This window comes from Oryctolagus cuniculus, chromosome 18, assembly GCF_051225735.1.
Source record: "Oryctolagus cuniculus isolate XC-2025 breed Fujian yellow rabbit chromosome 18, ASM5122573v1, whole genome shotgun sequence".
NCBI classification, from domain to species: Eukaryota; Metazoa; Chordata; class Mammalia; order Lagomorpha; family Leporidae; genus Oryctolagus; species Oryctolagus cuniculus.
Window position 1 is genome coordinate 2503975 of NC_142884.1, and position 26696 is coordinate 2530670.

Sequence of the window (26696 nt, forward strand, 5' to 3'; positions counted from 1 at the left end):
GCTGGCAGGAATTTTAATCAGTAATTTTGATGAATTATTAGAGGCTTAGTGTGGACTCACTTGTGAGTTAACTCCTGGGGCCTAGTCTTAGAGGTGTCCCCACACTTCCACACATTTTGCTTCCAGAACCATCAGGTTCTCACAGTGAAGACTGGGGGAAATATCTCCATAAGTTTCGGCCAAGGGGAAGGGAATAGTAACCATTTTAAGGTACACACAGAAAATTCTCCATAATAAATGCCTGCATTCAAGGAAAATTTACTGGAGTCTCACTGGACCTGAGGGAAAGGCAACAGGCCAGCTACAGCCCTTCTAGCGTGTCTCAGTAAGGGTAGGACAGAGAAAGGCTAAGCCACTTGAAAATGAGAGTTGATAGTAAGATTATAGAACGCTTCCTCTCTGACAACCTCACTACCACACCAATGGGCTCTGGGGTCATAACAACTTGGATTACATCTGGGAAGCTGCAAGACACAAGACTGTTTAATAACCGTAGATATTTTATGAGCAAATAGAAAACAAGAAGGCCAAGACCCCAGCCAAAAAGTAATGTCAAAGAGAAAATGCTGACTATCCCCGTTTTACATTTCTGTCACATTTAGTGTATTTTAGTGATTTCTCAAGAAATTATAATATGCATCTTTAACTTTTCAATGTATTTGAAGTTAACATTGTATATCTTTCACATGAAATGTAAGCATACTGCCTCCATACAGTTCTATTTAAGCTATGGTTAATGTAAAACAGATACGTCAATGTCATCTATACACACTATAAATTCCACAATACCACAACCTGTTGTAATTTTGACTATGTTCATGTTTTAAACAGGCTGTAAAAAACTGAGAGAATAAATATTAACTTTTTATATTTACTTACATACTTAGCATTTCTAGTGCTCTTCATTCCTTCCTGAAGATCTGAGTTGTAACTTAATAATTACCACAAGTCTGAGGAACTTCCTTTTAACACTTCTTTGTCATGTAGCTTGCTAACAACAAATTCATCCCTCTTGTTTACCTAAAAATGTCTTTATTTTACTTTCACTGTTGAAGGATGTTCTCTCTGGATGTAGAATTCCAGGTTATAACGTTTTTTAACCCACCAGTATATTGAAAAACAAACCAACTTGCAATTCCACTGTCCTCTGTGATAATGAAAAGCCAGTCATAACCCATATCATTTGATCCTGTTTTTAATACATCATTTTTCTTTGGCTATTTTCAAGGTCTTCATTTTATCTTTGGGTTTAAGCAGACTCATAATGATGTGCCCAGGTATAGTTTTGCTATTTACCTTGCTTGGGGTTTTATGATATTTTTTAATGTGGAAAAAAATACTTTTCATTAAAATTGGGAAATTTCTGGATATTATTCAAACATGTTTTGTAGTCTCTTTCCCTCTCCTTTTATAACTCCAATTACTTGTATGCTAGATCTTTTGGCATTATCATAAATCACATTCAATCCTTCCAATTTCTTTCAATCTTTTCTCTCTTACCAATCAGATAATTTCTATTTATTTATATTCAACTTCATTGAATCTTCTGCGATATCCAATTTGCTATAAAAACTTATCTAGTGAAGTTCTATTTTTAGATATTGTATCTGTTTTAGAATTTCTACTTCAACTGATTTATTCGTTTGCTGAAATTCTCATCTGCTCATATTTTGATAGCATATATTCCTTTACATCATTCAGAATAGTTATAGCAGGGGGGCTTTATCAGTCTTGTTGCTAATTCCAATATTTTTCTCAGGACTGGTCTTGATTGTCTTTTTTCCCTTGATTATAGCTTATGTTTTCTTATTTTAACATATCTAACAATCTTTAACACACAAATGGATTTTTTATTATACAAATACATTGTAGAGACTCTGTTTTGCTCCTCTGAGGACAGATGTTAATTTTAATGAGCAGTTTATTTGGTTGAATTCAGTCTCCAAACTGTACCTCCCTGAGGCAGGTAGTGCTGAAACATTTACTCAGTTCTCTCAACCTTTGCAGGGATGCTTGGAGTCCACCCCAAGCATCTCTGTATGCACACAGAAGGGATTATCCCAAAATTTTAGAAATTAGGTGCTGTGAAGGCTTAAAGAATAGTGAGAAAAGTTGTATTAGAAACTTGAGGAAAGGGAGTCCTTGTTATGTGCCCAAAGTTTAGCAAGCCTATTAAGTTAACGTGGGAAGAAGAAACAAATGGGTTATCTAGCTAGGGAGATTTTCAAGCAATGCGTTGCATGTACTGCATTTTGCTCCCTTATCGTTGCTTACAGAAATATGAAAGAGAAGAGAGATAAAATGCGTGAAGGCCTGTTAACAAGAGCCCAAGACATTAGGGTTTTGAAATTTCTCAGCCCCAGTAGAGCACAAAGAATGCTGATGTCAAGAAATGGCTTCTGGGCCGGTGCCATGGCTCACTAGGCTAATCCTCCACCTAGCGGCGCCAGCACACCGGGTTCTAGTCCCGGTCGGGGTGCCGGATTCTTTCCCGGTTGCCCCTCTTCCAGGCCAGCTCTCTGCTGTGGCCTGGGAAGGCAATGGAGGATGGCCCAAATGCTTGGGCCCTGCACCCCATGGGAGACCAGGAGGAAGCACCTGGCTCCTGCCATCGGATCAGCGCGGTGCGCCAGCTGCAGCGCGCCAGCCGCAGCGGCCATTGGAGGGTGAACCAACGGCAAAGGAGGACCTTTCTCTCTGTCTCTCTCTCTCACTGTCCACTCTGCCTGTCAAAAAAAAAAAAAAAAAAAGGAATGGCTTCCAAGCAAAGATAAAATCCAGAAGTACTACTGGGCAAAGTAAGACAGAGAAAACTAAGGATAGGACTGTAAACTTCTGTTAGAACCTCAGGAAGAGCAAAGACAATGTCTCAGCGTACCACTTCCACTTAATGACACACAAGCTTTGTAGAGATTATGGGGAACCCTCACAGATACTGTTGTTCAAATAATTAAGCCTCTACTCAACTCATCTCAAAGATATCGATGGCTTTGGGTTTTACACAATGCCATGAACTCAAGAGATACACATGAAGCCCACAAAGTTTTCAAGAAAATCAGGTTAGCTTAAACACTGCCAATCTGGAGTGGAAAGGGCAGAGACAATATAAAATGAAGAGAAACCATGAGATTCCCAAAAGTTTAGTATCAGAAAACTACTGAGCTGCAAACATATTTTATGAAAGAAAAAAAAAAGGGTGATTCAGAGGACAGAACCAAGAGTACAGAGGATAGAAAACCACTCATGCCGGCGCCGCAGCTCACTAGGCTAATCCTCCGCCTTGCGGTGCCGGCACACCGGGTTCTAGTCCCGGTTGGGGCACCGGATTCTGTCCCAGTTGCCCCTCTTCCAGGCCAGCTCTCTGCTGTGGCCAGGGAAGGCAGTGGAGGATGGCCCAAGTGCTTGGGCCCTGCACCCCATGGGAGACCAGGAGAAGCACCTGGCTCCTGCCATCGGATCAGCGTGGTGCGCCAGCCACAGTGCGCCGGCTGCGGCAGCCATTGGAGGGTGAACCAACGGCAAAGGAAGACCTTTCTCTCTGTCTCTCTCACTGTCCACTCTGCCTGTCAAAAAAAAAAAAAAAAAAGAAAAAAGAAAAAGAAAACCACTCACAGGCCTGAGACCTAGCTAAGGACCTTCCAAACACTGGGACATATTTCAGAACTGCTGTGGATCAGTTATTCCATTATGCTGGCAGAGGGCATATGGGAAGAGATAACTTGTTTTTTATTTTCAAAGGTCTGCAGACAGAAAAACAATACCTTGTGAGCCTTATCAGTACCTGGACCTATTTTAGATGACACAGTTTTTTTGTTTTTACCTAATACTTTAGTAAAGTGAAACTCTGGGAAAGGCCTTGGAATTGGGGAAGTATATTTGCATGTTTTAAAGGAAATGAACTTTGGGAGGCCAGAGGCCAAATTATGGTAGGCCACCAGTAAGACGGTTACCAAAGATCCCTGCCAGGGCCAGCGCTGTGGCATAGCGGGTAAAACCGCTGCCTGCAGTGCCGGCATCTCATATGGGCACCGGTTCAAGTTGCAAATGCTCCACTTCCCATCCAGCTCTCTGCTATGCCCTGGGAAAGCAGTAGAAGATGGACCAAGTCCTTGGGCTCCTGCATCTACATGGGAGACCCAGAGGAAGCTCCTGGCTTCGGATCGGCGCAGCTCCAGCAGTTGTGGCCAACTGGGGAATGAACTGGTGGATGGAAGATCTCTCTCTCTGCCTCTCCTTCTCTTTCTGTGTAACTCTCTGACTTTCAAATAAATAAATAAATAAATAAATCTATCTATCTTTAAAAAAAAAATCCCTGCCTCCTGTTGTTCATGCCCTTTTGCAATTCTCTCCCTTTCAAAGTAGTCAGGACCTAATTAAATACAAAGACAGGGGATGTCATGACTAACACAAGGTTACAAGGCTCCAAGTTCCCATCATGGGCAAGGAAGTCCCTTGCCATCTTTGAGCTGCCCTATAGAGAGGCCCACGTGGAAGAAACTGATGTGTCCAGCCAAAGGCCTGTCAGGAATTACAATTTGCCAACAGTTACACCAAAACTTGATTGCAGCCTGTGAGAGACCCTGAGCCAAAGGCAACCAGTTAAGCCATACTTCAGAATTCCTTATCCAAAGAAAACTTGAAATAAACAACTATCTGTTTTAAGCTCCTGCATTTTGCATAAATTGTCACACACAATAGAAGAATAACCCAAAGCTCCTACTTTATGACTCAACAACTTAAAATGGGGATTCTATCCACAGTCAAAAACGCCACTGATGAGAATTATAGTAGCTGATATTACAATTAAAATCCAATATCAATGCCTTTAAATAATATGTTTATTTCTCACTCACATAGTAATCCATTGCTGGCATTTCTGGATGACTGGAAGCTTTCCTTCAAATAGCAGTTTAGAGACTCAAGACTTCTTCCATCTTTCAGCTTTGCCATTCCATTCTATTATGATCCTTCTCCCAGTTGGGTCACAATCCTGTTCTTAATAACCAAGCTCCAAATAACGTATCACTTCTATTTACACCGCATCAATGCAAATTAGCCTAGTGGCACAACTGGAAGCAAGGGTGATCAGAAAATGCTGGCTGTGCCTGGGCAGCAATATCCCAGAATCAATTCCAGACAACAGAAAAAGCACAGATTTAGTGATCATCAAGTCATATATCAAGGATAGAGTTAACACATTATATCCAGGCCCTGGGGAAATAAACTGTGGATTTTCAGTCTCAACAGACCTGCTGGAAGGTGCCCTTACATAATTCCTCCATAAGCCCTTACTCTGCATAAAGACAAGTTTAGGAATCCCAGTGGAAATGTTCAGTGATTTTAATTACAATCATTCAAGAATACCCAGTCCAGGCTGGCACCATGGCTTACTAGGCTAATCCTCCACCTGCAGTGCCAGCACCCTGCGTTCCTGTCCCGGTCGGGGCACCAGATTCTGTCCTGGTTGCTCCTCTTCCAGTCCAGCTCTCTGCTGTGGCCTGGGAAGGCAGTGGAGGATGGCCCAAATGCTTGGGCCTTGCACCCGCATGGGAGACCAGGAGGAAGCACCTGGCTCCTGGCTTCGGATCAGCACACTGCACTGGCTGCAGCGGCCATTTGGGGGGGTGAACCAACGGAAAGGAAGACCTTTCTGTCTCTCTCTCTCTCTGTCTAAATCTGCCTGTCAAAACAACAACAACAACAACAACAACAAAAGAAGAATACCCAGTCCAACTACAATTGATTCAAGTCCATGTGAGAATTGGATCCATGCCATGGAGTGTTTTTCATTAAACAAAATGTTAGAGCAGCTTCAATCCTGGGGACTGTTACATACAGTGAAAATATCATAAATCAGTACATTCTGGGGCTTCAGGGGGCTTTATTGTGTCTCACTTTCTTCTCATAGTTAACTGCTGCCCTGTAATTTAGCTACTACACATTCCATAGTTTCTACAGAAATCAGATACCCTTTAAAAGTGCATCCAGTCTCGTTAAGAAGTCCCAACACCTACAGGATAAGACACTGGGGACATTTTAAAGATATTCATGCTTCTTTTATGTCAAAGGGCCATGGAAAAGCTACAGTGGGGCCCTGCTGGGATCTTGTAAAAATAATTTTTAATTCCCAAAACATGTTTTTAAAAATGTTGCCTAAGGTTTTGATGGCATAACTGGTAAATATTTCTAGATGAGATCAATCTTCTCCATATCCTGTAATTTAAAACACAGGTTATATTCAATTTTTGTTTTTAGTTAATGGCCAAGCAATAATGGTGAGGGTAAGAAAGGACAATTACATTTTTAGACACAAGGGACTTTTGCGTTAAAAGAAGGAGTCAAAGTTTTCTAAGATCCTTGAATCCTTCCTGACAGCCACATCCGATTACTTAAGAGAAGTGGCAAAGTTGGGAATTCAGTAGGATCACAGCTCAGCAACTAACTGCACCTATCCTTGTGTTTGGTTTTCACCTATTGTAGTCCCATGCTAGTAAGAGTTTTCTTTCTTTTTCTTCTTTTATTTTTTAAGATCTATGTATTTGAAAGAGTTACAAATAATGAGGGAGAGAAAGGTCTTCCATCTGCTGGTTCATTCCTCAGTTGGCCACAACGGCTGGAGCTGTGCTGATCCAAAGCCAGGAGCCTGGAACTATAACCAGTTGGGCCATCTTCCACTGCTTTCCCAGACACTGCAGCAGAGAGCTGGATGGGAAGTGAAGCAGCTGGACTTGAACTGGCACTCAATACAGGATGCCAGCTTCGCAGGCGGCACCATGATGCCAGCCCCACAGATATTGTCATGATTTCAATTTCTTGCTTATGGTCAGAATTTCAAGTGGCCCTATAACTATCCAATTTCATTATAAATAGCATATAAACTTTCAGAGGAAGCACTCTGCATCACCTTTTGTTTTTGGTGGGAGCTGTATGACCCCTAATGCACAATTGGCATATAGTTCTTCTATAATAAATATCCTTTCATAGTACAAAATAGGATTAAGCATTGCTACCATTCCATAATGCTGTTTCTTTACAGCTTGGTGGACATGTTCCAGTATGAATATCTGTACTGACTAGCTTTCTTTGGTTGAAAACAAAAGAACCTGACTAACTTAAAAATGAAATACTAGAAAAGTACCAAGTAGCAAACTGATTTAAAGAACAGAACAAAACCAGTATATAAGAAAGCAGGAAACACGTCAATGGATTCCCGTGACAAATGCAGAAATCTTTAGGTTGATGCCAAAGCATGATGCAATTCAAACTACTTCCATTTCAGAGTGACACAGCTGGGCTTCAACCAATCAAAATGAACACGAACAGCAAACATCCTCATAAAGCTGAATCCTGGTCATACTCCTATCCCTGCATTTCCAATCAAAATACAAAGAATGAAAAAATCTGTTTAATTTAACTGGAGTTACACGGGACTGTCAATTCATCCAAATATAGGAGAAAAGGAAAGTGCTCACAAAAAGCTAGGAAAAACGGATGTCTTAAAGACAAAAGCAGATTTCAATACATATGCTCATGCACAGAGACACACACATTTGATATTAATGTTGACTCCGACTAAAAAATCACTTTACACAAAAGGTTCAGAAAATCACATATTTCATTTCAAACATTGTGGACAACTGTCCACAGATACATATTTGGAGATTAACTTCTTTCTACTAACTGCATAATACAGTGTTGAATAATCACAGTTAAAGTAATCTGCTTGGCAGAATACTAAATTCTTACTTGTAATTAAAACAACTCTGTAACAATTATATATATTTATTCCAATGGGATAAAGTTCCTAGATCTGAAATTACTGTTTCAAAAGGAATGCATGTTTATAATGTTGGCAGAACATGCCATATTGTCAGACAAAAATGTAGAAGAAAAATTTACACTGCTAACGATAAATAAGTACTTGTTCCCCCACACTGACACCAGAACTGGATCTTAAAACAAATTTTAGATTTTGAGCCACCAAGAAACCAAAAAAACTTGTTTTAATCGATATTTTTCTGATCAATGAGGTTCAGAACTTCACAAATCATCCGTATTCATTTGAATTCTTTAGCTGTGACATAACTCTTAATATGCAGTCCCAGTCTTCCCCACTGCCTTGCATGTGATATCCCTTTCCCAAAGGGCATATTCTTTTATGTAAATTGCAAACATTTTCTGTCAGCTGTTGTGGTTTTGGTACTTAACACCAGGTCAGAGATTTTACTTTGCAAGGTCACTTACTCTCTTCTTTTATACTTTTAGAACCCCACATGCTGTTTGAGTAAAGCTTCCTCTTTCCTGTGTTTGCTTTCAACATATTATTTCATAATTAGAGACAGTTAATACAATTTTCCTATATTTTCTGTAAGGTACAAATGTGCTTCTACTTTTCTTTTTTTTTTTTTAGTGAAGGGAGGTAGATAACTCCACTGTCTCCCCAACACTAAAATGCCAATACTGTAATACCAAATCTCATATGCAAAGAAAACATTCAAAAGTTTCCCTGCTATTCTTGTCTAATTACGTTGTTTCAAATAAAGCCATCAAAGTAAACATATTCTACTGGGACTCTGGAATAACAATGTACAAACATTAATAGTATTGAGCATTTCTTCTAGAAAAATATCACTTCCCTTTTTGGGCATATTTTCTATCTTTCAATATAGCTTAATAGTCTTCTTTAATCTCTATTTATAAATTATTTTAGTTTGTCTTTTTTAATGTCAGAGACTTCTTATTACCATAAAACTAGAACTATTTGTATATTCTCCTCTACTCCAGAGCAGAAGTTGGTAAATATTCTATGAACGAATAGTAAATATTACAGGCCACACAGTCTCTGTTGCAACTACTCAACTTTGTCACAGTGGTCTAAACAGCCACAGACAATAGGTAAACAAATGATCATGGCTTTAGCTCAGGAAAGCTCCATTTACAAAACCAGGTAGTAGACAGAATTTGGCCCTGTATCTTTAGTCTGTTGACCTGTGGTCTACAACAGGGAGTGGCAGCATCTTACTGAAAAGGATCAGAGACAGTAGACATTTTTGGCTTCTGGGCCACATGGTCTCTGTCAGAACAGCTCAACTTTGTCATTTTGGCCTGAAAGCAGGATGTAGATGATATGTAAATGAAATGTGTAGCTCTATGTCAATAAAATTTTATTTAAATACACAGAATTAAACTTCATATAATTATGTTGAAAATATTCATTTTTACAACCTTTTGAAAAATTTTTTAAAAAATTACCCATGAACTATACAAGAACAGCTGGTGAGACTTTGGTCATAAGTCAGTTTGTTAACCTAAATCAGTGTACCTCAAAGTTAAATATAATTTATTCATAAGCCAAGTGACTTCAAAGAGATCAAATCTTGACAACCTTTCTACTTCTTCAGTAGCATGTCAGTAGTTGTAAACCTTACATATTTCTGGTTGTTTTAATTCATTTGTCCTAATGGCCTACTCATTTGTGTTCACTAGAGTTTCTAAGACTGCCATCAAATGTATATAGTAAAGCTAAATTTTCTCACCACCAAGTTCACATCAGTTTATATTCATGAAGACCCAATGGAAAGGGCCAACATCAACTCAGTGCTGTGTTATCAAATCTCAAAACAACATGGCAAAACCTTAACAACTACCTCAAAAACTCCAGTTCTTGATCTCAAATCTGGTTTCTCCTTGCCTCACCCTATTACGTCAGTTTTTTAAAAATCAGAGCTGACTATGCTAACTTTTCAATGCTCTAAACAATAGTTTTTTTTAAGAGCTAAACTTACTGAACACTTAATATGGCCCAGTAACCATGTTAAGCAAATCTTACACACTAAGCAATTTAAAAGATTTCAACACAGTTTTTTATGAGTGAATTAAATACAATTACATCTAAAAAGTCAGTCTGCCTGCAATGTAAGGGACAAAATAGAATAAAACAAAAGGGCAGGGAGATCAGTTTCCAAAGTATTGGAGTAGTCTGTCTGAAATGATGTGGTCTTCAGACTACGCTGATGGAAGTGAGGATGGATTCCAGAGAAATTTGGGAAACAGATCCACAGAACTTGATGTGGAAGGTAAAGAAGGGCGTGTCGAGGGCTCTGCAGTGTGCATTCGCTGATGGTGAGCAAAGTGCACAGTTTGCCTGAAGGCTCTTCTACTTTTCTTATAGTTGTAGGGTCGCTCTCCAGTATGAACTCTCTTATGCTGATTGAGGTGTCCAATCTGGATGAAGGTTTTCCTACATTCCTTACATTCATACGGTTTCTTTCCAGAATGGATTCTCTGATGCACACTAAGGGACTGGCGATGGCTGAAGGCCTTGCCACATGCACTACATTCATACGGCTTCTCTCCAGTATGACTCCTGCGGTGACAAATAAGGGATGACTTTGTCTTGAAGGCCTTTCCACATTCAATACATTCATAAGGTCTTTGGCCGGTGTGGAGTCTTTGATGTTGAGTACATGATGAGTTATCACCAAAGGCCTTCCCACATTCCATGCATTTATACGGTTTCTCTCCAGTATGTACTCTCTGATGTTGAATGAGGTGTGTGGTCTGGCTGAAGGCTTTACCACACTCCTTACATTCATAGGGTTTCTCTCCTGTATGAGTTTTCTGATGCTGTGCAAGGTGAGCCTTCTGTGTAAAGGCTTTACTACAAACCTTACATTCATAGGGCTTCTCTCCAGTATGAATCCTCTGATGAGTGGCAAGCTGTGAACTGATGCTGAAGGACTTCCCACACTCCCCACATTCGAAAGGTTTCTCCCCGGTATGAATCCTTAAATGACTAGCAAGGTGTATATTCTGCCTAAAAGCCTTCCCACACTCTTTACACTTAAAAGGCTTTTCTCCAGAATGTACTCTTTGATGTTGAGTGAGAGACGCATGATGGCTGAAGGCTTTCCTGCAAACATCACATTCATACGGTTTCTCCCCGGTGTGAATCCTCTGATGTACAGTAAGGGATGAGCCATACCTAAAGGACTTGTGACAAACATCACATGTGTAAGGTTTCTCTCCAGTATGAATTCTCCTGTGTTGATTAAGCCCTATATGATCACTGAAGGCTTTCCCACAATCAATGCAGTCAAAAGGTTTCTCCCCAGTGTGATAGTATCTCCAGTGACGGATAAGGGACGTGTTCTGTATAAAAGCCTTCCCACACTCAATGCATTCATAGGGCTTCTTGCCAGTGTGACATCTCTGATGGCGTGCGAAGGAGGAACCATCACTAAAGGCCTTTCCACAGTCATTACATTTATAGGGTTTCTCTCCAGTATGAATTCTCTGGTGAACAGTAAGGGACGAGCTCTGGGTAAAAGTTTTCTTACATTCATTACATTTGAAAAGCTTCTTTCCTGCATAGATTCCTGTTTGTTTTATTACTGCTGAACTTTTTGGGAAAATTTTAATTGAGTCGGGATTGTGAAGTCTCTCTTCTGAATTGTCTAAGTGGAAACACTTTCCAGATTTGTTATACACACTCTCCTTAGAGTGGGTTTTGTTAGGAGTAATGGTCTCTTGCCTGAACTGTGTCTCTTGACTTACTAACGTCTTTCCAAACACACACTCAGAATCCCAGTGTTCTCTGAAATTGGAACATTCAAGTTTAGTGTGTGAAGTTCTGTCCGTTATCCTTTCAGCACATGAGTCCTGCTTTGGAAATAATTCCTGAGTCTCCTTTACAGATTGTTGGCCTGAAACACATCAAGAAAACAGGTATTTCCTTTATCATTTGTTAGGGGAAAAAAGGCATCTGATAAAAGGAAAGTTGATGAATTAATTCACTATGGTCATATATTTTGCACCTCTATGAGCTATTACACTTAAACATGGATTGTATGGTGTAAGACTGCAGACTGAATTCACACAGGCACCTAGCGGAGGTAAGTAGGTGAAAAGGTCTATGCAGAATAAATACCAGAACAGGCCAAGTTCATAGGCTGTGACAGTCTCTGCCCTTATCTTCCTCTCACTGCATCCACCCTGCCTTGGAAGCCAGAGCAGACACCACTGAATGCAGAGCCGTTACATCACGACAGCTGTTTAAAGGAGCACACCAAGCACGCTAAAGACTTTGTATTCCTTGACGCTCATTAGCATTACCTGAAAGCCCACTTACTTTGTTATAACCAGAAAAGGCTGTTTCTATTTTTTTAAAATTATCCACATTTCTTGTGACTGAAAACTTTTTTTAATGTCTTTTGTTTCTTTTTCATTTATTTATTTATTTGACAGATAGATAGAGAGACAGAGAGAAAGGTCTTCCTTCCGTTGGTTCACCCCCTAAATGGCCCCGGTGCTGCACTGATCCGAAGCCAGGAGCCAGGTGCTTCCTCCTGGTCTCCCATGCGGGTGCAGGGGCCCAAACACTTGGGCCATCCTCCACTGCCCTCCCAGGCCACAGCAGAGAGCTGGCCTGGAAGAGGAGCAACCGAGATTAGAACCCAGCGCCCATATAGTATGTTGGCGCCGCAGGCGGAGGATTAACCAAGTGAGCCATGGTGCCAGCTCCAAGGCTGTTTCTATTAATGATATTTTATTTGGTGCATTGCATCTGAATGAAAGCTACACTGCCAATGGACTGCTGAAGCTCAATAATCACATGAATCACTTTTCTACTTATTTCCACAAGCCTGAAAAAATCCTCACTTTGCTGACCATTTCTTACTAGGGCCTTGAAAGTTATTTATTTATTTTTTTTGAAATAAACATTTTTTCCAGCTTTATAGAGGAAAACTTGTCAAACTAAACTTGTATATATGTAAGGTGTACAACATGTTTAGATATATGCATACATTGTGAAATGATTGTTACACTCAAGCACTGTAACTTATTTATCACTCCGTATATTTATTATTTTCTGTGTGTGGTGAGATGAGTCAAGATCTACTCTCAGAAAAGTGTACAATACATTATTAACTTAGCCCCAATGCTATATGTTAAGTCTCCAGAACTTATTAGTCTTATAACTAAAGTTCGTACCCTTCAACCAATATCTCCCCATTTCTCACAGCCCCTGACCCTTGGTAATCAACCTTCTACTCTTAACCCCAAGTTTGGCTTTTGTAGATCTCCCATACAATACCTGTCTTTCCATGTCTGGTTTATGTTACTGAGCCTAATGTCTCTATGTTGCAAATGGCAAGACTATTTTTAAGGCCAAATTGATGCCATTGCATTCATATACCTACTTATAGATATATATGCTATAAATGTTACACACACACATATATAAAACATATATGTATGTTGTAGTTACATACCATATTTTACCTGTTTGTCTGTCACTGTGAACTCTGGCTACTGTGACTAATGCCGCAGGGAATATGGGCGTACTGGTATCTCCTCGAGGTACCAATTTCTTCTGGATATATATCCACTACTGGGCTGCTAGAGCATAGAGTAGCTTTATTTTTACTTTTATTGAGAAACCTCCAAAGTGTTCTCCATAATGGTTGTACAAATTTACATTCCCATCAGCAGTGCATGAGGTTTCCCTTTCTCCATATCTCCAACACTTATTTCTTAACTTTTGATAATAGCTGTCCCAGCATTTATGAGCAGTTACCTCATTGTGACTTTGACTTCATTTCCCTGATGGTCAGTGATGCTGAGCAACTTTTCATGTACGTGTTTGCCATTTGTATGTCGTCTTTGGGAAAATGTCCATTCAGGCCATCTGTCGCTTTAAAATTCTAGTTTTTCTTTTTTGCTATTATTTTATGAGTTCCTTATATTTTTTATATTATTTTTATATTATTGGATGCATGGTTTGTAAAAGTTTCTCCCATTTCACAACCTTTTTGACTGTTTCCTTTGCTGTAAAAAAAATGTTTTACATAGCACCACTTGTTTCTTTTTGCTTTTGTTGCCTGTGCTTTTGGTGCCATATCCAGAAAATCATTGCCAAGAACAATATGATTGAGCTTTTCTTCCATATTTCTGTGTACTTTTAAAGTTTCTGAGTCTTATTTTAATCCATTTTGAGTTGAATTTTATGTACAGTGTAAGATAGAACTATAAATTTATTTTGGTATGTAGATACCCGGTTTTCCCAACACTATATATTGAAGACACAATTCTTTTCTTCTTGTGTACTCTTAACATTTTTGTCAAAGATTGGTTGACTTTATATGCATAGGTTTACTTCTGGGCTTCCTATTCTATTCCACTAATTTATATATCTTGTGTTTTTATGTCAGTAACATGGAACTTGGGTTACTACAATTTGGAAATGTCAGGAAGTGTGATTCTTCTAGCTTTGTTCATCTTGCTCAAAATTACTTTAGCTATTTGGAGTCTTCTGAAGTTCCATACATATTTCAGGATTTTTTTTCCTATTTCTATCAAAAATACCATTGGAATTTTGATAAGGATTACATTGTATCTACAATGGTATTATGGACATCTTCAGGATATAAATTCTTCCAATCCAAGAACCCAGGACATCTTTCCATCTCTCTGTGCTACTTTCTTCAAACTCTTTCATCAACATTTTATAGTTTTTAGCATTCCCGACTTTCACCTTCTTGGTTAAATTTGTTCCTAAGTATTTCATTTTGTTCATTGTTATTGTAAATGGGATTGCATTCTAGATGTCTTTTTGGATAATTCATTGTTATCATAAAAATGTAACTGAATTGGCATGTTGATTTTGTATTCTGCAACTGATGAACCCATTTATTAGTTCTAGCAATTTTGGTGAGGGGGTTTCTTTAAGGCTTTTCTACATATAGGATCATATAATTTACACAAACTATTTTACTTGTTGTCTGATTTAGATACCTTATGTTTCTTTCTCCTGTGTAACTGCTCTGGCTAGGACACCCAGTGCTATGTTGAACAGAAATGTTGAAAGTAAACATCTTTGTCTTGTTCCTGATCTTAAAAGAAAATGTAGCTTTTCACTGTTAAGTATGATGTTAGCAATAGGCTTGTCATATTTGGCCTTTATTGTGTTGAGGTACAATTCTTTATATCTAATGTGTTGAGGATTTTATCATGAAAGGATACTGAATTTTGTGAAATACTTTTCCTGCATCTATTGAGATGACTATATCATTTTCTTTTTAAGACATTTTTTATAATAATGAGCATCATATTATATTTAATTATACTCATATACTACTGAATAATCATATCTATAATCTCAGACTATAAGCTCATGGGGGTGATTATGCCTTAAGTCCTTTTGTTAAGTCATTTGGCATATATCAGAATTTTGTGCATGTATAGCTATACACTATTAAATATATATGCAGGGAAATAGATTTTAGGAAGGTGATGGAGAAAGTCAAATATTTGGGAAACACAAATACTGTACAGATTCAATGTTGATTCCTATCAAAACCTCAATTGGAAAAGATGATATTAAAATTCACATAGAAATAACAGGAGCAGCATTTGCTGCAGCAGTTAAGATACTTCCTAGGACTCCTGTATCCTACATCAGAGTGCTGGTTCAAATCCCAACTCCTCCACTTCCATTCCAGCTTCCAGATAATGTGCATCCAGGGAGGGAGTAGATGATGGCTCAGGTATTTAGGTCTCTGCAGCCCACATGACAGATTTAGTGAAACCCAGGCTCCTGACTTCGCAGTGGCCTAGCCCTGGCTATTGCGGGCACTTTGGGGAGTGAACCAGGAGGTTCTCACTGTCCCCCACCCCCTGCTTCCCTATAATTCTGCCTTTCAAATAAATAAATAAATAAATCTTCAAAAAATTTCTCATTGCAAATGCAGCCTTTTGCATTCCCTTCAGGAGTGTTCAGGGGTATCAATGTCTCCACATCTTAACACTTGTTACCTTTTTTTCCATTTGCTTTGAAAACAGCCAACCTGACAGGTATGAGGCAATACCTCACTGTGGTTTTATTTGTACTTCCCTGGTGATTAGTGACATTAGCATTTTCCCCACATTTATTGGTCATTTATATCTTCTTAGGAGAAACAACTGATTTTCAACCAGGGTTCCAAAACTATTCAATGAGGGAAAGAATAATCTCTTCCATAAATAGTGTTGGGACAACTGGATATTCACATTCGAAAGAATGCAGCTGAACTCTGACTCACATCACATCCAGAATGCATGATGGATATGGGGTTTCCTTTTGGAGTGAGAAAACTTTTCGGGAACTGGATAGTAGTGATGGTTGTGCACCCTGTGAGTGTGCTTAATGCCCATGCACTTTCAATGGTTGAATTTTATATTATGTGTAATTTTCCACAGTAAAAATAAGTGAAGACAACAAGCCCATGCAGCAAAATACAGATAAAGCAACAGGTAAGGAAGAAAGGGGAGAATTACAGAAAAGAAGGGAAAGTAAGGAGGGAGAGAGAAAGAATTAAATAGTACCAGAAACAGGCTAAAGAGATTTGTTATGTGGTCCAAATGAGAATGACAAACATATTTAAAAATTTTTTTTTAAATGTTTATTTTCATCTACTTGAAAGGCAGAGTGACAGAGATAGAAGAAACACACACACACACACACACACACACACACACAGAGATCGAGAGATCGAGAGAGAGAGATCTTCATCTGCTGGTTCACTCCTCAAATGCTTGCAACAGCTGGGGCTGGGACAGGCCAGTCAGGTGCCTGGAATTCCACCCTGGTCTCACACTCGGGTGGCAGGGTCCCACACACTCCAGGAATAACCTGCTGCCTCCCAGGGGCATCAGCAGGAGGCTGGACCAGAGAACCAGAGGAACTGAGAATCAAATTGGCACTCTCAAATATGGGATGTGAGTGTCATAAGCAGAAACTTAACCCACTGTGCCACAATGCCTCCCCACTAAGTGAATTCAAATATCTACATTCTCAACATCACAAGTAGCCAGGGAAATGCAATAAAACATGCTTTTCCAGGACTGGTGCTGTAGCTTAGTGGGTTAAGCCATTGCCTGCAGTGCCGGCATTCCATATGGGTGCCGGTTCGAGTCCTGGCTGCTCCACTTCCCATCCAGCTCTCTGTTATGGCCTGGGAAAGCAGTGGAAGATGGCCCAAGCCCTGCACTCACATGGGAGATCCGGAAGAAGCTCCTGGTTCCTGGCTTCAGATCAGCCAACTGGGGAGTAAACCAGCGGATAGAAGACCTCTCTCTTTCTCTCTCTCTCTCTAATTCTGACTTTCAAATAAATAAATAAAAAAAAAACATGCTTTTCACCCAACAACTTGGCAAAACTATAAAATATCCAAATTTGTAATGATGTCTAGAAACAGGTATTTTCACATATTCTTCACCAATGTTATAATAAAATATCCATGTAATGTTTAGATATGTATATTTTGCCCCAGCAAATTCATCTAGGAATATATTTTATGTTAATTATAGGTAAAAATTGGAAAAGACATAAATGTTCAAATATTCTCAGTAGCAGATTATTTGAATGAATTATGGTATATATATATATTATAAAGCTACATGGTCTATATGTATGTGATATATGTATCACATTTCTAAGGACATATACAGTAGATAGCATAATTGGAATAACAGACTAAACAAAATTTTAAAATTATTTTACATATCACAATTTTGAAAAACCTAATTAAAAGAAAAATTATTATAATATGTAAAAATGATTTGAAACAATACTGTTAGCATACTTATTTATAAAAGTTATTGGGGCTTTTAAGAAAATATTCAAGAATAGAGGAAAGGAAAAAACCCAAATTTAGGGTAAACTATTCAATCTCTTTCATAATAAAACAAAAAATTTAGTCTATTTAGTCTTTGACTAAATAATGCACAAAATTTGGATTGTAAACACCCAATGCTTCGAGGATGTCATTAAATCAGTATATCTAACTGTTGCCATAGTCACTAAAAAACAAATCAAACTTTCATAGACTAGTAGATGCTCACATAAAGGGACAAACAATCCCAATATGTACCATTTTCACTGACAAAGAAACCTGTCCTGTTAATCTTTAATACCAAGAAACATGAAGTAAACCAAGTGAGCAACATGCATGCAACACGGATTGCATATGAAACACATCTGCACATATGACTGAATATAGTAGCTATCCAAGTTGAGCATTCCTAATCTGAAAACTAAAAATCCAAAACATGTTAAGCGTTGACAAAAAGGCTAAAAAGTTTTAGATTATGAAGAATTTTAAATTTTTGAACTAAGAATGCTCAACCAATAAAGGCTGCACAAATATTCTAAAATCTGAAAAACTCAGAAATCTGAAATACTTCTGGTACAAGCATTTCTGATAAGGGATATTCAAATTGTAATTTCTACTTGCAAAAAATATGTCATACCACTTCAGAGAGTCCAAAGCTGTCACAACATTTAACATGTTGTGATCATGGGTCATGGTTTTCCATCTTTTTACAAATAAGTGATGGGATTTCATTTTTTAGAGAGCATTACTTTTGAAGAAAATTTCTTTTCTTTCCCTTGTGTATCACTGTCTGCTTGCAATACAACCTCTGCCTAGCCTGTTCTACTGACACATAGGAGTCACTGCAGAGAACATCTCCTAAGGCCCTATTTGAAATTTGCAAACTCCAGTTCATGCAAGTTCTCCATAAGCATGTTCTCATCCTCTCCATCAGAGCAACTCTGATAGTTTACATCTATGCGTATATTCTCCCCTTCTCCCATTGCTTGCCAATACCAAGCAGAGTGGCTCATTTGCATAACTCTCCATTTGTTGTTCTTACAGAATGGACATATCATACAGTGAACGAGTCACTGAGACAAAGAAGACTCGGTCTTTGGAAAATAACTCAAAAGTACATCAGGGGCTGGTGCCGTGGCTCAATAGGCTAATCCTCCACCTAGCGGCGCCGGCACACCGGGTTCTAGTCCCGGTCGGGGCACCGGATTCTGTCCTGGTTGCCCCTCTTCCAGGCCAGCTCTCTGCTATGGCTGGGAGGGCAGTGGAGGATGGCCCAAGTGCTTGGGCCCTGCACCCCATGGGAGACCAGGAGAAGCACCTGGCTCCTGCCTTCGGATCAGTGCGATGAGCCGGCTGCAGCGTGCTGGCCACAGCAGCCATTGGAAGGTGAACCAACGGCAAAAAGGAAGACCTTTCTCTCTGTCTCTGTCTCTCACTGTCCACTCTGCCTGTCAAAAAAAAAAAAAAAAGTACATCAGGGTCAGCAAGAGGTCCCTTAAGGAACTAAGAGGCTGGCTGATGCGTGTCCCAGTGCCAAGAAAAGAGAACACTCCATCGCCATGAGTTATGATTAGAGAAGGGGACAAAAAAGGAAGAATTGATTTTGCAGTGTCAGAGTGTGATTTTCTCTGCAGACCTGGAGGACTCTGAAGGTTCCTACTGCACAAAAATGAGGGCTCAGCCTCTCTGATGAAAACTACACTCTCACCTGCACTGGCTTTTCCACACCAGGCTCTCGCACACTCACGTGAGAACAGGCCTCCTCTCACATCTCTCCTCCCCATCCAGGGCTCCTTCCCTTCCTCCAGTAACGAGACGAAATCGGGCTTGGAAGCACAATGTTCTGCATGAGTGAAAAGAGACAGGATGTGGTCATCCTCTCTGCTTTCCAAAATTCAGGAGCAAGTTCCTTGGTTTTGATGGGAAAGTGTCATTGCAAGAAAATGCAGGAAGACAGGTGAGAGGGATCTGGAAGTATCAGAGATGTTGATACCAACTTTCAACTCCACAAATGCCAAGCTGTTACCTCAGTAACTGGGAGCAGAAATTCAGGCCAGCACTTGGGAAGACCCCCCTTCCTCCTCCAGAACTCAACATCGAGGTATGAATATGGGGCCTCCCCAAGACAGACTTAGATTCAGGAGAGGGACCTCCTTACCTGGAGACCCCAGGTCACTGTGGTTCTCCCACACTGCACTCTTCCAGAGGCTTCTCTGCGCTGGGTCCAGCTGGGAGGAGTCTAGGGCCATATCCGTGACACTCCCCAAGCCCTGGGTGACACAGACATGTTCTGGATCAAAACACACTCACAAACCAGGCCAGCAAGCTGTGTCTGCACAGTGTGAAACAGGCACTCTTAGGTTCTGAGTGATCCAGGTCAGGCCTAATTACATCATACATGTTTTGGGGGAAAAAAATAAAAGAGAAAACAGGAGAAACTGTTTATTCTGGGGAGAATTTGTAATTTTGTGGAAGAGAATGACCTCACAGCAGCATGAATTTTTTAGTGCTGTCTGATGCTTTGTCACATTTTTCGGTAAGTCTGCAGGGGTTTCCTTTTGTGTGAACTCTTAAATGAAAAGGAAGGGTTGAGATGCTGCTTAAAGCTTTCTCTCACGTACAACAAGTCAAATATTTATGATTTACACAGGTGTGTTTATCATCATTATAATGAAATTTTTCCCTGCATTTCTAATGCTTATCAAGCTTATGTAACTCTTTCCTCTAGAGGGGTACTGTGCCTATTGGAGATCTTGTATGCAAGTGGAAATTCCCTGGAGTCACTGCAGTCCTAAAGGGCTGGGCTTTTGTGGTTGTTTTATGAAGCGTATTTTTTGTTACCTACAGTTTACCTCCTGACTTACCGGTCGTGTCTCAAATAGATCATCATAGTCCCCCAACATAGAGTATTCCAGACTGCAGTTTCCGAGTCTCGCTGTCCTCGCTGCCTGGGGTAACCTTTCTTCACAAAAGTCCCTCTTTGGAGGAAACTTCTTACTTTCCTTCACAGTCTTCAAGTCTGAAAGATATTAAGAAAGCAAGCAAATATCTCTCATGTGTTAGGCAGAAGAAAGCTATCAAAATGTAACTAGATGAATTAAAACTCTAAAAAGCATGTCATTTTGGAAGCATTTTTATATGACCAGCAATATTCAATAACCATATACTCCTAAATCTGTGTGGCTACATTCCTAAAGGATGCAACATGAGCTTTCCCACCTAAATGCTGAACCGCACACTAGGAAAAGGAAATTGAAAATCAAGAGCTGACAACACCTGAATCTAAGATAAAGTGCTGCTGATATAAACAAATAGGAAGGAGAGGCTCTAAAGAAAAACTCCTGTATGATTTGATTATTGAAGCTTTATAAAGTAAAATGCCTTTGAGTCCTTCTTCACTTTATCTAGCAAAAATTTCACCTCTAGCTGTACATGCCTCCTTTTTTGTTAGAATGTTAAGAAAAAAAGCCCAGATCCTGCCCTTAAAAGCATGTCTTTGTTCGACTAAGCAGAATCTCAACAACAGATGGACGTTCTGTAGGAGAAAAAAAAGAGTCTGTCTCGTAAAACTAGCTCAAAGCACGTGATCTAATGAGACGTTAAACTGAAAACCTTCACCAACGTATCATCCTTGTCTTCTTGTGTGACACGATGGCTCACGTGACCCAGAACTGTGAGCAACCTGTCCTATTCTGTCAACACAAACTTGCCCCTGAGGTAAAACTGGAACAAAGAGGCCTTTAAATATGCTCAATTCTTCAGAAATGTTACCATTTCCTATTATAATAAAATCTCCAAAGGAAATCTTCAATTCTGATTCCTTGTCTTACTTGATTATTTGCTGTTCCAGAAATAATGCTGTGGTTGAAATCTCTGTACTCCCAAACAGTATAAATATCACCGCAATATCTGTAAGAATATTCCATCAAATCAGAGTCAGTGTGCTTTTCTCCTGACAGCCAATAACCCAACTGCACTCTGCCTGTAGACACTGGGAAATACACTTGACCCCCAAAGTATCACAATCCACCCAAACTCATCTCCTCATCTGCCCATCTCCTCATGCTTCTGCTCAAGATTCCAGTCTCATTTCTTATTTCTCCAGCTTAAAACTGGGAATAATTTTACTTTTTTCCCCCAAAGTCCCTATATGCACTTGCCATCCATAGAATATCAGTTTCTACTCCATTTAAGTTGCATAAACATGACTCATCTCTCTGTGCAATGCTTTCTTTAACAGCTTATGTTCAGATTACCAACCAGCACCTGACAGCCTTACTCAAAGCCAAAACTCAGCACTAGTGAAAACATAAGTCCATACATGAAACAGCCATTCATCAGACAAATAAGACAGCAAAAGCTACATCAGAATCAGTCAAAAACATTTTTAAAGATATTTTTAAAGAGATGACTCCATGACAAAGGGAGGAGGAGCCAGGAACATATGGGATACAGAGTAGAGGAAAATAAGTCATCTTCAGAAGGAAGGGAGCATAGTTAAGGAAAGAGCCAGGCTCATGCTAAAGAGGCCTTGGATTGGCCTCCAGGTCTGTAGGCTCAGGAGGAGTCATGGTGATGCTGCATGTCTGAGGCAGTGGTTTTGCCCACCCAGTCACTTCTCCACACTCACCTGGGCTCCAGCCTCTTGCCACCTTTCTCTTCACTGCCCAGGGCTCTTTTCCTTGTTCCAAAGATGAGATCACCGCAGGCTTAGAACCACAAAGTCCTGGATACATAAGAAATAGGAGGTGGTCACGCTGTGGGTCTGTCCAGACCACGGGGTGGACCCCTTAGCTGACAGATAAAGGAGAGGAGGACTTCTCGGGCACGGCAGCAGCCTGACAGGGTAGGTTCGAGGACAGGAGCGCCCTTACCCAGCGATGCCAGGTTCCTGTAGTTCTCCAACATCACCTTCCGGTACAGCGTCCTCTGAGCGGGGTTCAGCCACTCCCACTCCTCTTGGGAGAAATCTATGGCCACATCTCCAAATTCCACCAAGCTCTGCAATGACACAAGCATGTTCTTACTCCCTCACGACTGGAGAGCTCCTACAGAACTGCATCCCCTGAATTCCGGAGTTGAAGTCCCAAGCCCGGTCCTTTCGGATGTCACTGTGTTTAGAGAATGAGCCTTTGAGGAGCTAAAGTCACATGAGGCCACATGGGTGCATCCCTGTCTAACCTGACTGGTGTCTTTTAGACACCAGGGATGGGCACGCAGAGTGCAAAGGCCATGTGAGGACACCGGGAAGATGTTGCCGTCAGGAAGCCAAGGAGAGCAGCCCCGGGGAAACCGAACCTGCCCACACCCCGATCTCAGAAACAGAAGCCTGTGGTTGGAGATGGCCAGGCTGCCACAGTTTGTTAGGGCACTGCCCGAGAGAAGCGACACGGTGGTCATTCAGGATAGGGATCATTCGTTTAGTGATCTACAGATTGCTAGCAACTGCTCAGCTAGCTTCATTATGTCACAACCTCCAGATGAGCAAAGGGCCGTTCCTTGGAGAACTTGCAGTTTTGTGGAGGTGAACACACAAACAAAATTATTTGACAGCAAATAGAAACAACAAAGAATGAAGGCTAAGTTGCTCTTGCACAGCAGGTACTTGAACAATGTGCAACCTGGAGACACGGGCACGACCGGGAGCAAACAAGAATGGGAAATAAACCTGGAGATGCGCCTCAAAGGGGACACAACTCATCCCCGGACTGAGTTCTAAGGGCTTCTCTTACTTGAAGTGCTCACTAGATGTTCATAAAAACAAAAGCCCTGGCGCTACTTTTTCCCAAAAAAAAAAAAAAAAAAAAAAAAAAAAAAAAAAAAAATAAGTGTGTGATAAGAATGAAAAAGATGATAAGGTATTGAACTCACAAAGTGCCTTTAAGAGCCCAGGTGTCACCTTGGGAGCCGGGAAGCACAGGAAGGAACCGTGGGCGCACACTGGCGGGCTGGGGCGTTGCTAACAGATGGGTGTGCTGCCTCACTGTCACCCTTCCAGCACACAGCTCTGAGACTGTCCAATACATTTCTAACATTTAGTCACTTCCAATCTGACTGACTCAGAAATCCATGGCTAACAGAAAGTAGATTTAAATGATTGGTAGCAGTGGGGTTTATACTTAAATCAACAAGCAAACAGGTCAGACTGCCCGAGAGGTGCAATTCAGATTCCAGTATTCACTAGCTCCAAAACCTCAGTTGGCTCCGAAAAGTGGAAAAAGTCAACAACACTAAACTCACAGACTGCGATGTGGCTTCAGTGAGGTAATACACACACATGTACACAGCACGACAATATATACTCAATGCTAACGCACACACAGCAATCACATACACACATGTACTGATGGCAAGGCATGATGATGTCAGTGCTGAACGAACGCCAATGCTCACCTTCCTGACTCAGGCTTACACTGATGCGGCCTCGGCATCCAGCCTGCTGGCCTGCCCCTGGCCTGTCACCCTTGACCCACATAGAGTGGGTAGTTTCCACCCCATCCCCATTACTGTGTTCTAGATAAGTAAGGAACCACGTCCTGAACCTCTTGATCAACTTACCTGACTTCTGCCTTAAGTCGTATAAACCTGAGAATGTAGCCTCCAAGGTCTCTCACTTAACTGCACACTCTCCTCAGATCAGTCAATCCAGCACTGCCTCAGGGAGCCCACCTAAGCAATACCATGGACCCCGGTAAAGGCTCTGGCCCTCCAAGGCCTCCCTCTTCCTGCAGTTCCCCAACTGTTACGCACATGTCTTCTAGAAGCCACCCATCCCTTCCCATGGGCCTGGCCTCACACGTCTCTCTCTTCTCCCTGGGATTTGTGAGTGCTAAACTTCATCTGCTCACCCTTCCAATCTGAGTGTCGCTGGCTACCCCACATTTGACAGCACCAAACCTAAATTGAATACCTTGACAAGTCACAACACAGACCCATAGGCAAATCTTTTAGTTAACAAATCTCATTATTCTGCTAGAAACAGAAGTCCCTTTGAGGTTTAGATCTGCTGAATGATACAAGAGTCCATGTTCTTTAACTTAATCTTTAACTTTGAAGACATTTTTAATAGAATAGTGTAAGGACAAGTCAAAGGGTTTTACAACTAAAATGAGAAACTGCTCATGGAGAAATCTTTTTGGCTGGAGACTGAAGAGCCCCACACGATGTAGCCACCCCTTCTATAACACTTGCACAAAATAGCCAAAAACTGCACATTAACAATACCCATGCACCCTAAGATATTTTCTGTTTATGCAGACAGCTCTTTATGTACAGAATCAATGATTGCTGTTGGCAAACACGTCACCATAAACAACAGCAGCAACACAGTAATAGCTGACAGCACTTACAGCATTCCAGACACAATCCTATATATTTATTTATGAGCTTATTTCATCTGCAGGACAATGTTAACAGTTGGCATGGTCACTATCACCACCTTATAGAGAGGAAATATGGCACATCATAAAGGCAATGAACTGCCGAGCCAGGACTTGACCGGGGCAGCACAGGCCCTGGTCCACGTCAGAGGTCAGCAAGGCGTCTCTGGAAAGGGCCAGAAGGCAGGTATTTCAGGGTTTAGGGCCACACAGCCGCTGACACAAATACTCAACTTCGCCAGTGTACCACCAAGACAGCACATAAATAAGCGAGCATGATGCTGTGCTCCAATGAAACTTTATTTTTGGACCCAAAATTGAATTTCTTATCATTTTCACATCATAAAAATACTTTATTTATTCAATGATTGAAAAAAGTAAAGACCATTGACAGCCATCCCAAAAGTGATGGGGCCAGATCTGCCTCACAGGCCACAGGTTGCCAAGTTCTGTCCCAGGTTATATACTTTTTAAAATTTTTTTTTATTTTTTAATTTTTTTGCCAGGCAGAGTTAGACAGTGAGAGTGAGAGAGAGAGAGAGAGAGAGCTATAGACAGTGAGAGAGAGACAGAAAGAAAGGTCTTCCTTCTGTTGGTTTACTCCCCTAATGGCCGCCACGATCAGTGCTGCGCCGATCCGAAGCCAGGAGCCAGGTGCTCCCTCCTGGTCTCCCATGCGGGTGCAGGGCCCAAGTACCTAGGCCATCCTCCACTGCCTTCCCGGGCCACAGCAGAGAGCTGGACTGGAAGAGGAGCAACCGGGACAGAATCTGGCGCCCCAGCTGGGACTAGAACCCAGAGTGCTGGCGCCGCAGGTGGAGGATTAGCCAAGTGAGCCGTGGAGCTGGCCAGGTTACATACTTTTAAAAAATGCCCACCAGGGGTCGGCACTGTGGCACAGTAGGTTAATCCTCCACCTGTGGTGCTGGCATCCCATATGGGCACCGGTTCTAGTCCTGGCTGCTCCTCCTCTGATCCAGCTCCCTGCTACGGCCTGGGAAAGCAGTGGGAGACGGCCTAAGTGCTTGGGACCCTGCACCTGCATGGGAGACCCAGAAGTAACTCCTGGCTCCTGGTTTTGTATTGACCCAGCTCCAACTGTTGTGGCCATTTGGGGAATGAACCAGTGGATGGAAGACCTCTCTGTCTCTCCCTCTCACTGTCTGTAATTCTAGCTATCCAAAAAAAAAAAAAAAAAAAAAAGCACACCATCTAAGTGGTCTGCTTGTGAAGCACTGCAACCACCCCTTGGGCATGTGGGTGCTAACGGCAACAGCATCAAGGCCTTGCTATGTGCTGGCACTATGCTGTAAGCACTAGATGTGGACTGCTAGCTCCTGATAAGATCTACTTGAGTGGGGTCCAGCTATTTTTCTCATTAAAATGTTCCACTCCGGTAACAGCAGCGATACTTGTTGATAGCCATGCATCCTGATGTGAATCACGATCCACTAGAAAACAACACACGCTTCTCCTGCTGATGTCTACACCAACCTGCTTCCTTAGGGCATAAACCACTCCCAAATGTGCAGGTCCTATTCTTACCCATGCTGCCGTGACATAAACACGCAGATTTCCAAAGATTCACACCATATCAAGAGAAAACACTACATAGGTACAGAATCTGCACCTGGGGCCTGCCCCCTGCAGTGCCGGTATCCCA

At 41.1% G+C, this 26696-nt stretch overlaps 1 protein-coding gene across 5 annotated transcripts in view; it reads right to left on the reverse strand.

Annotated features, from left to right (window-relative positions):
• Window positions 1-5160: 5160 nt before the first annotated feature.
• ZFP28 (ZFP28 zinc finger protein) overlaps window positions 5161-26696 on the reverse strand; it is a 28983-nt gene continuing 7447 nt past the window's right edge. For 2 of the 5 annotated variants that reach the window (XM_089319922.1, XM_089319921.1), the window contains exons 3-8: window positions 22529-22655; window positions 22285-22380; window positions 20519-20673; window positions 19813-19924; window positions 19363-19497; window positions 5161-11705 (exon numbers count right to left, since the gene is read on the reverse strand). In XM_089319922.1, the coding sequence (XP_089176048.1) occupies window positions 10006-11705; window positions 19363-19497; window positions 19813-19924; window positions 20519-20673; window positions 22285-22380; window positions 22529-22655 (2325 nt within the window). In that variant the 3' untranslated portion in view covers window positions 5161-10005. Of the gene's footprint in view, window positions 11706-19362; window positions 19498-19812; window positions 19925-20518; window positions 20674-21484; window positions 21564-22284; window positions 22381-22528; window positions 22656-26696 lie in introns of those variants that run through there. The other 3 variants (XM_070063408.2, XM_070063409.2, XM_089319923.1) reach the window with 3 other exon arrangements.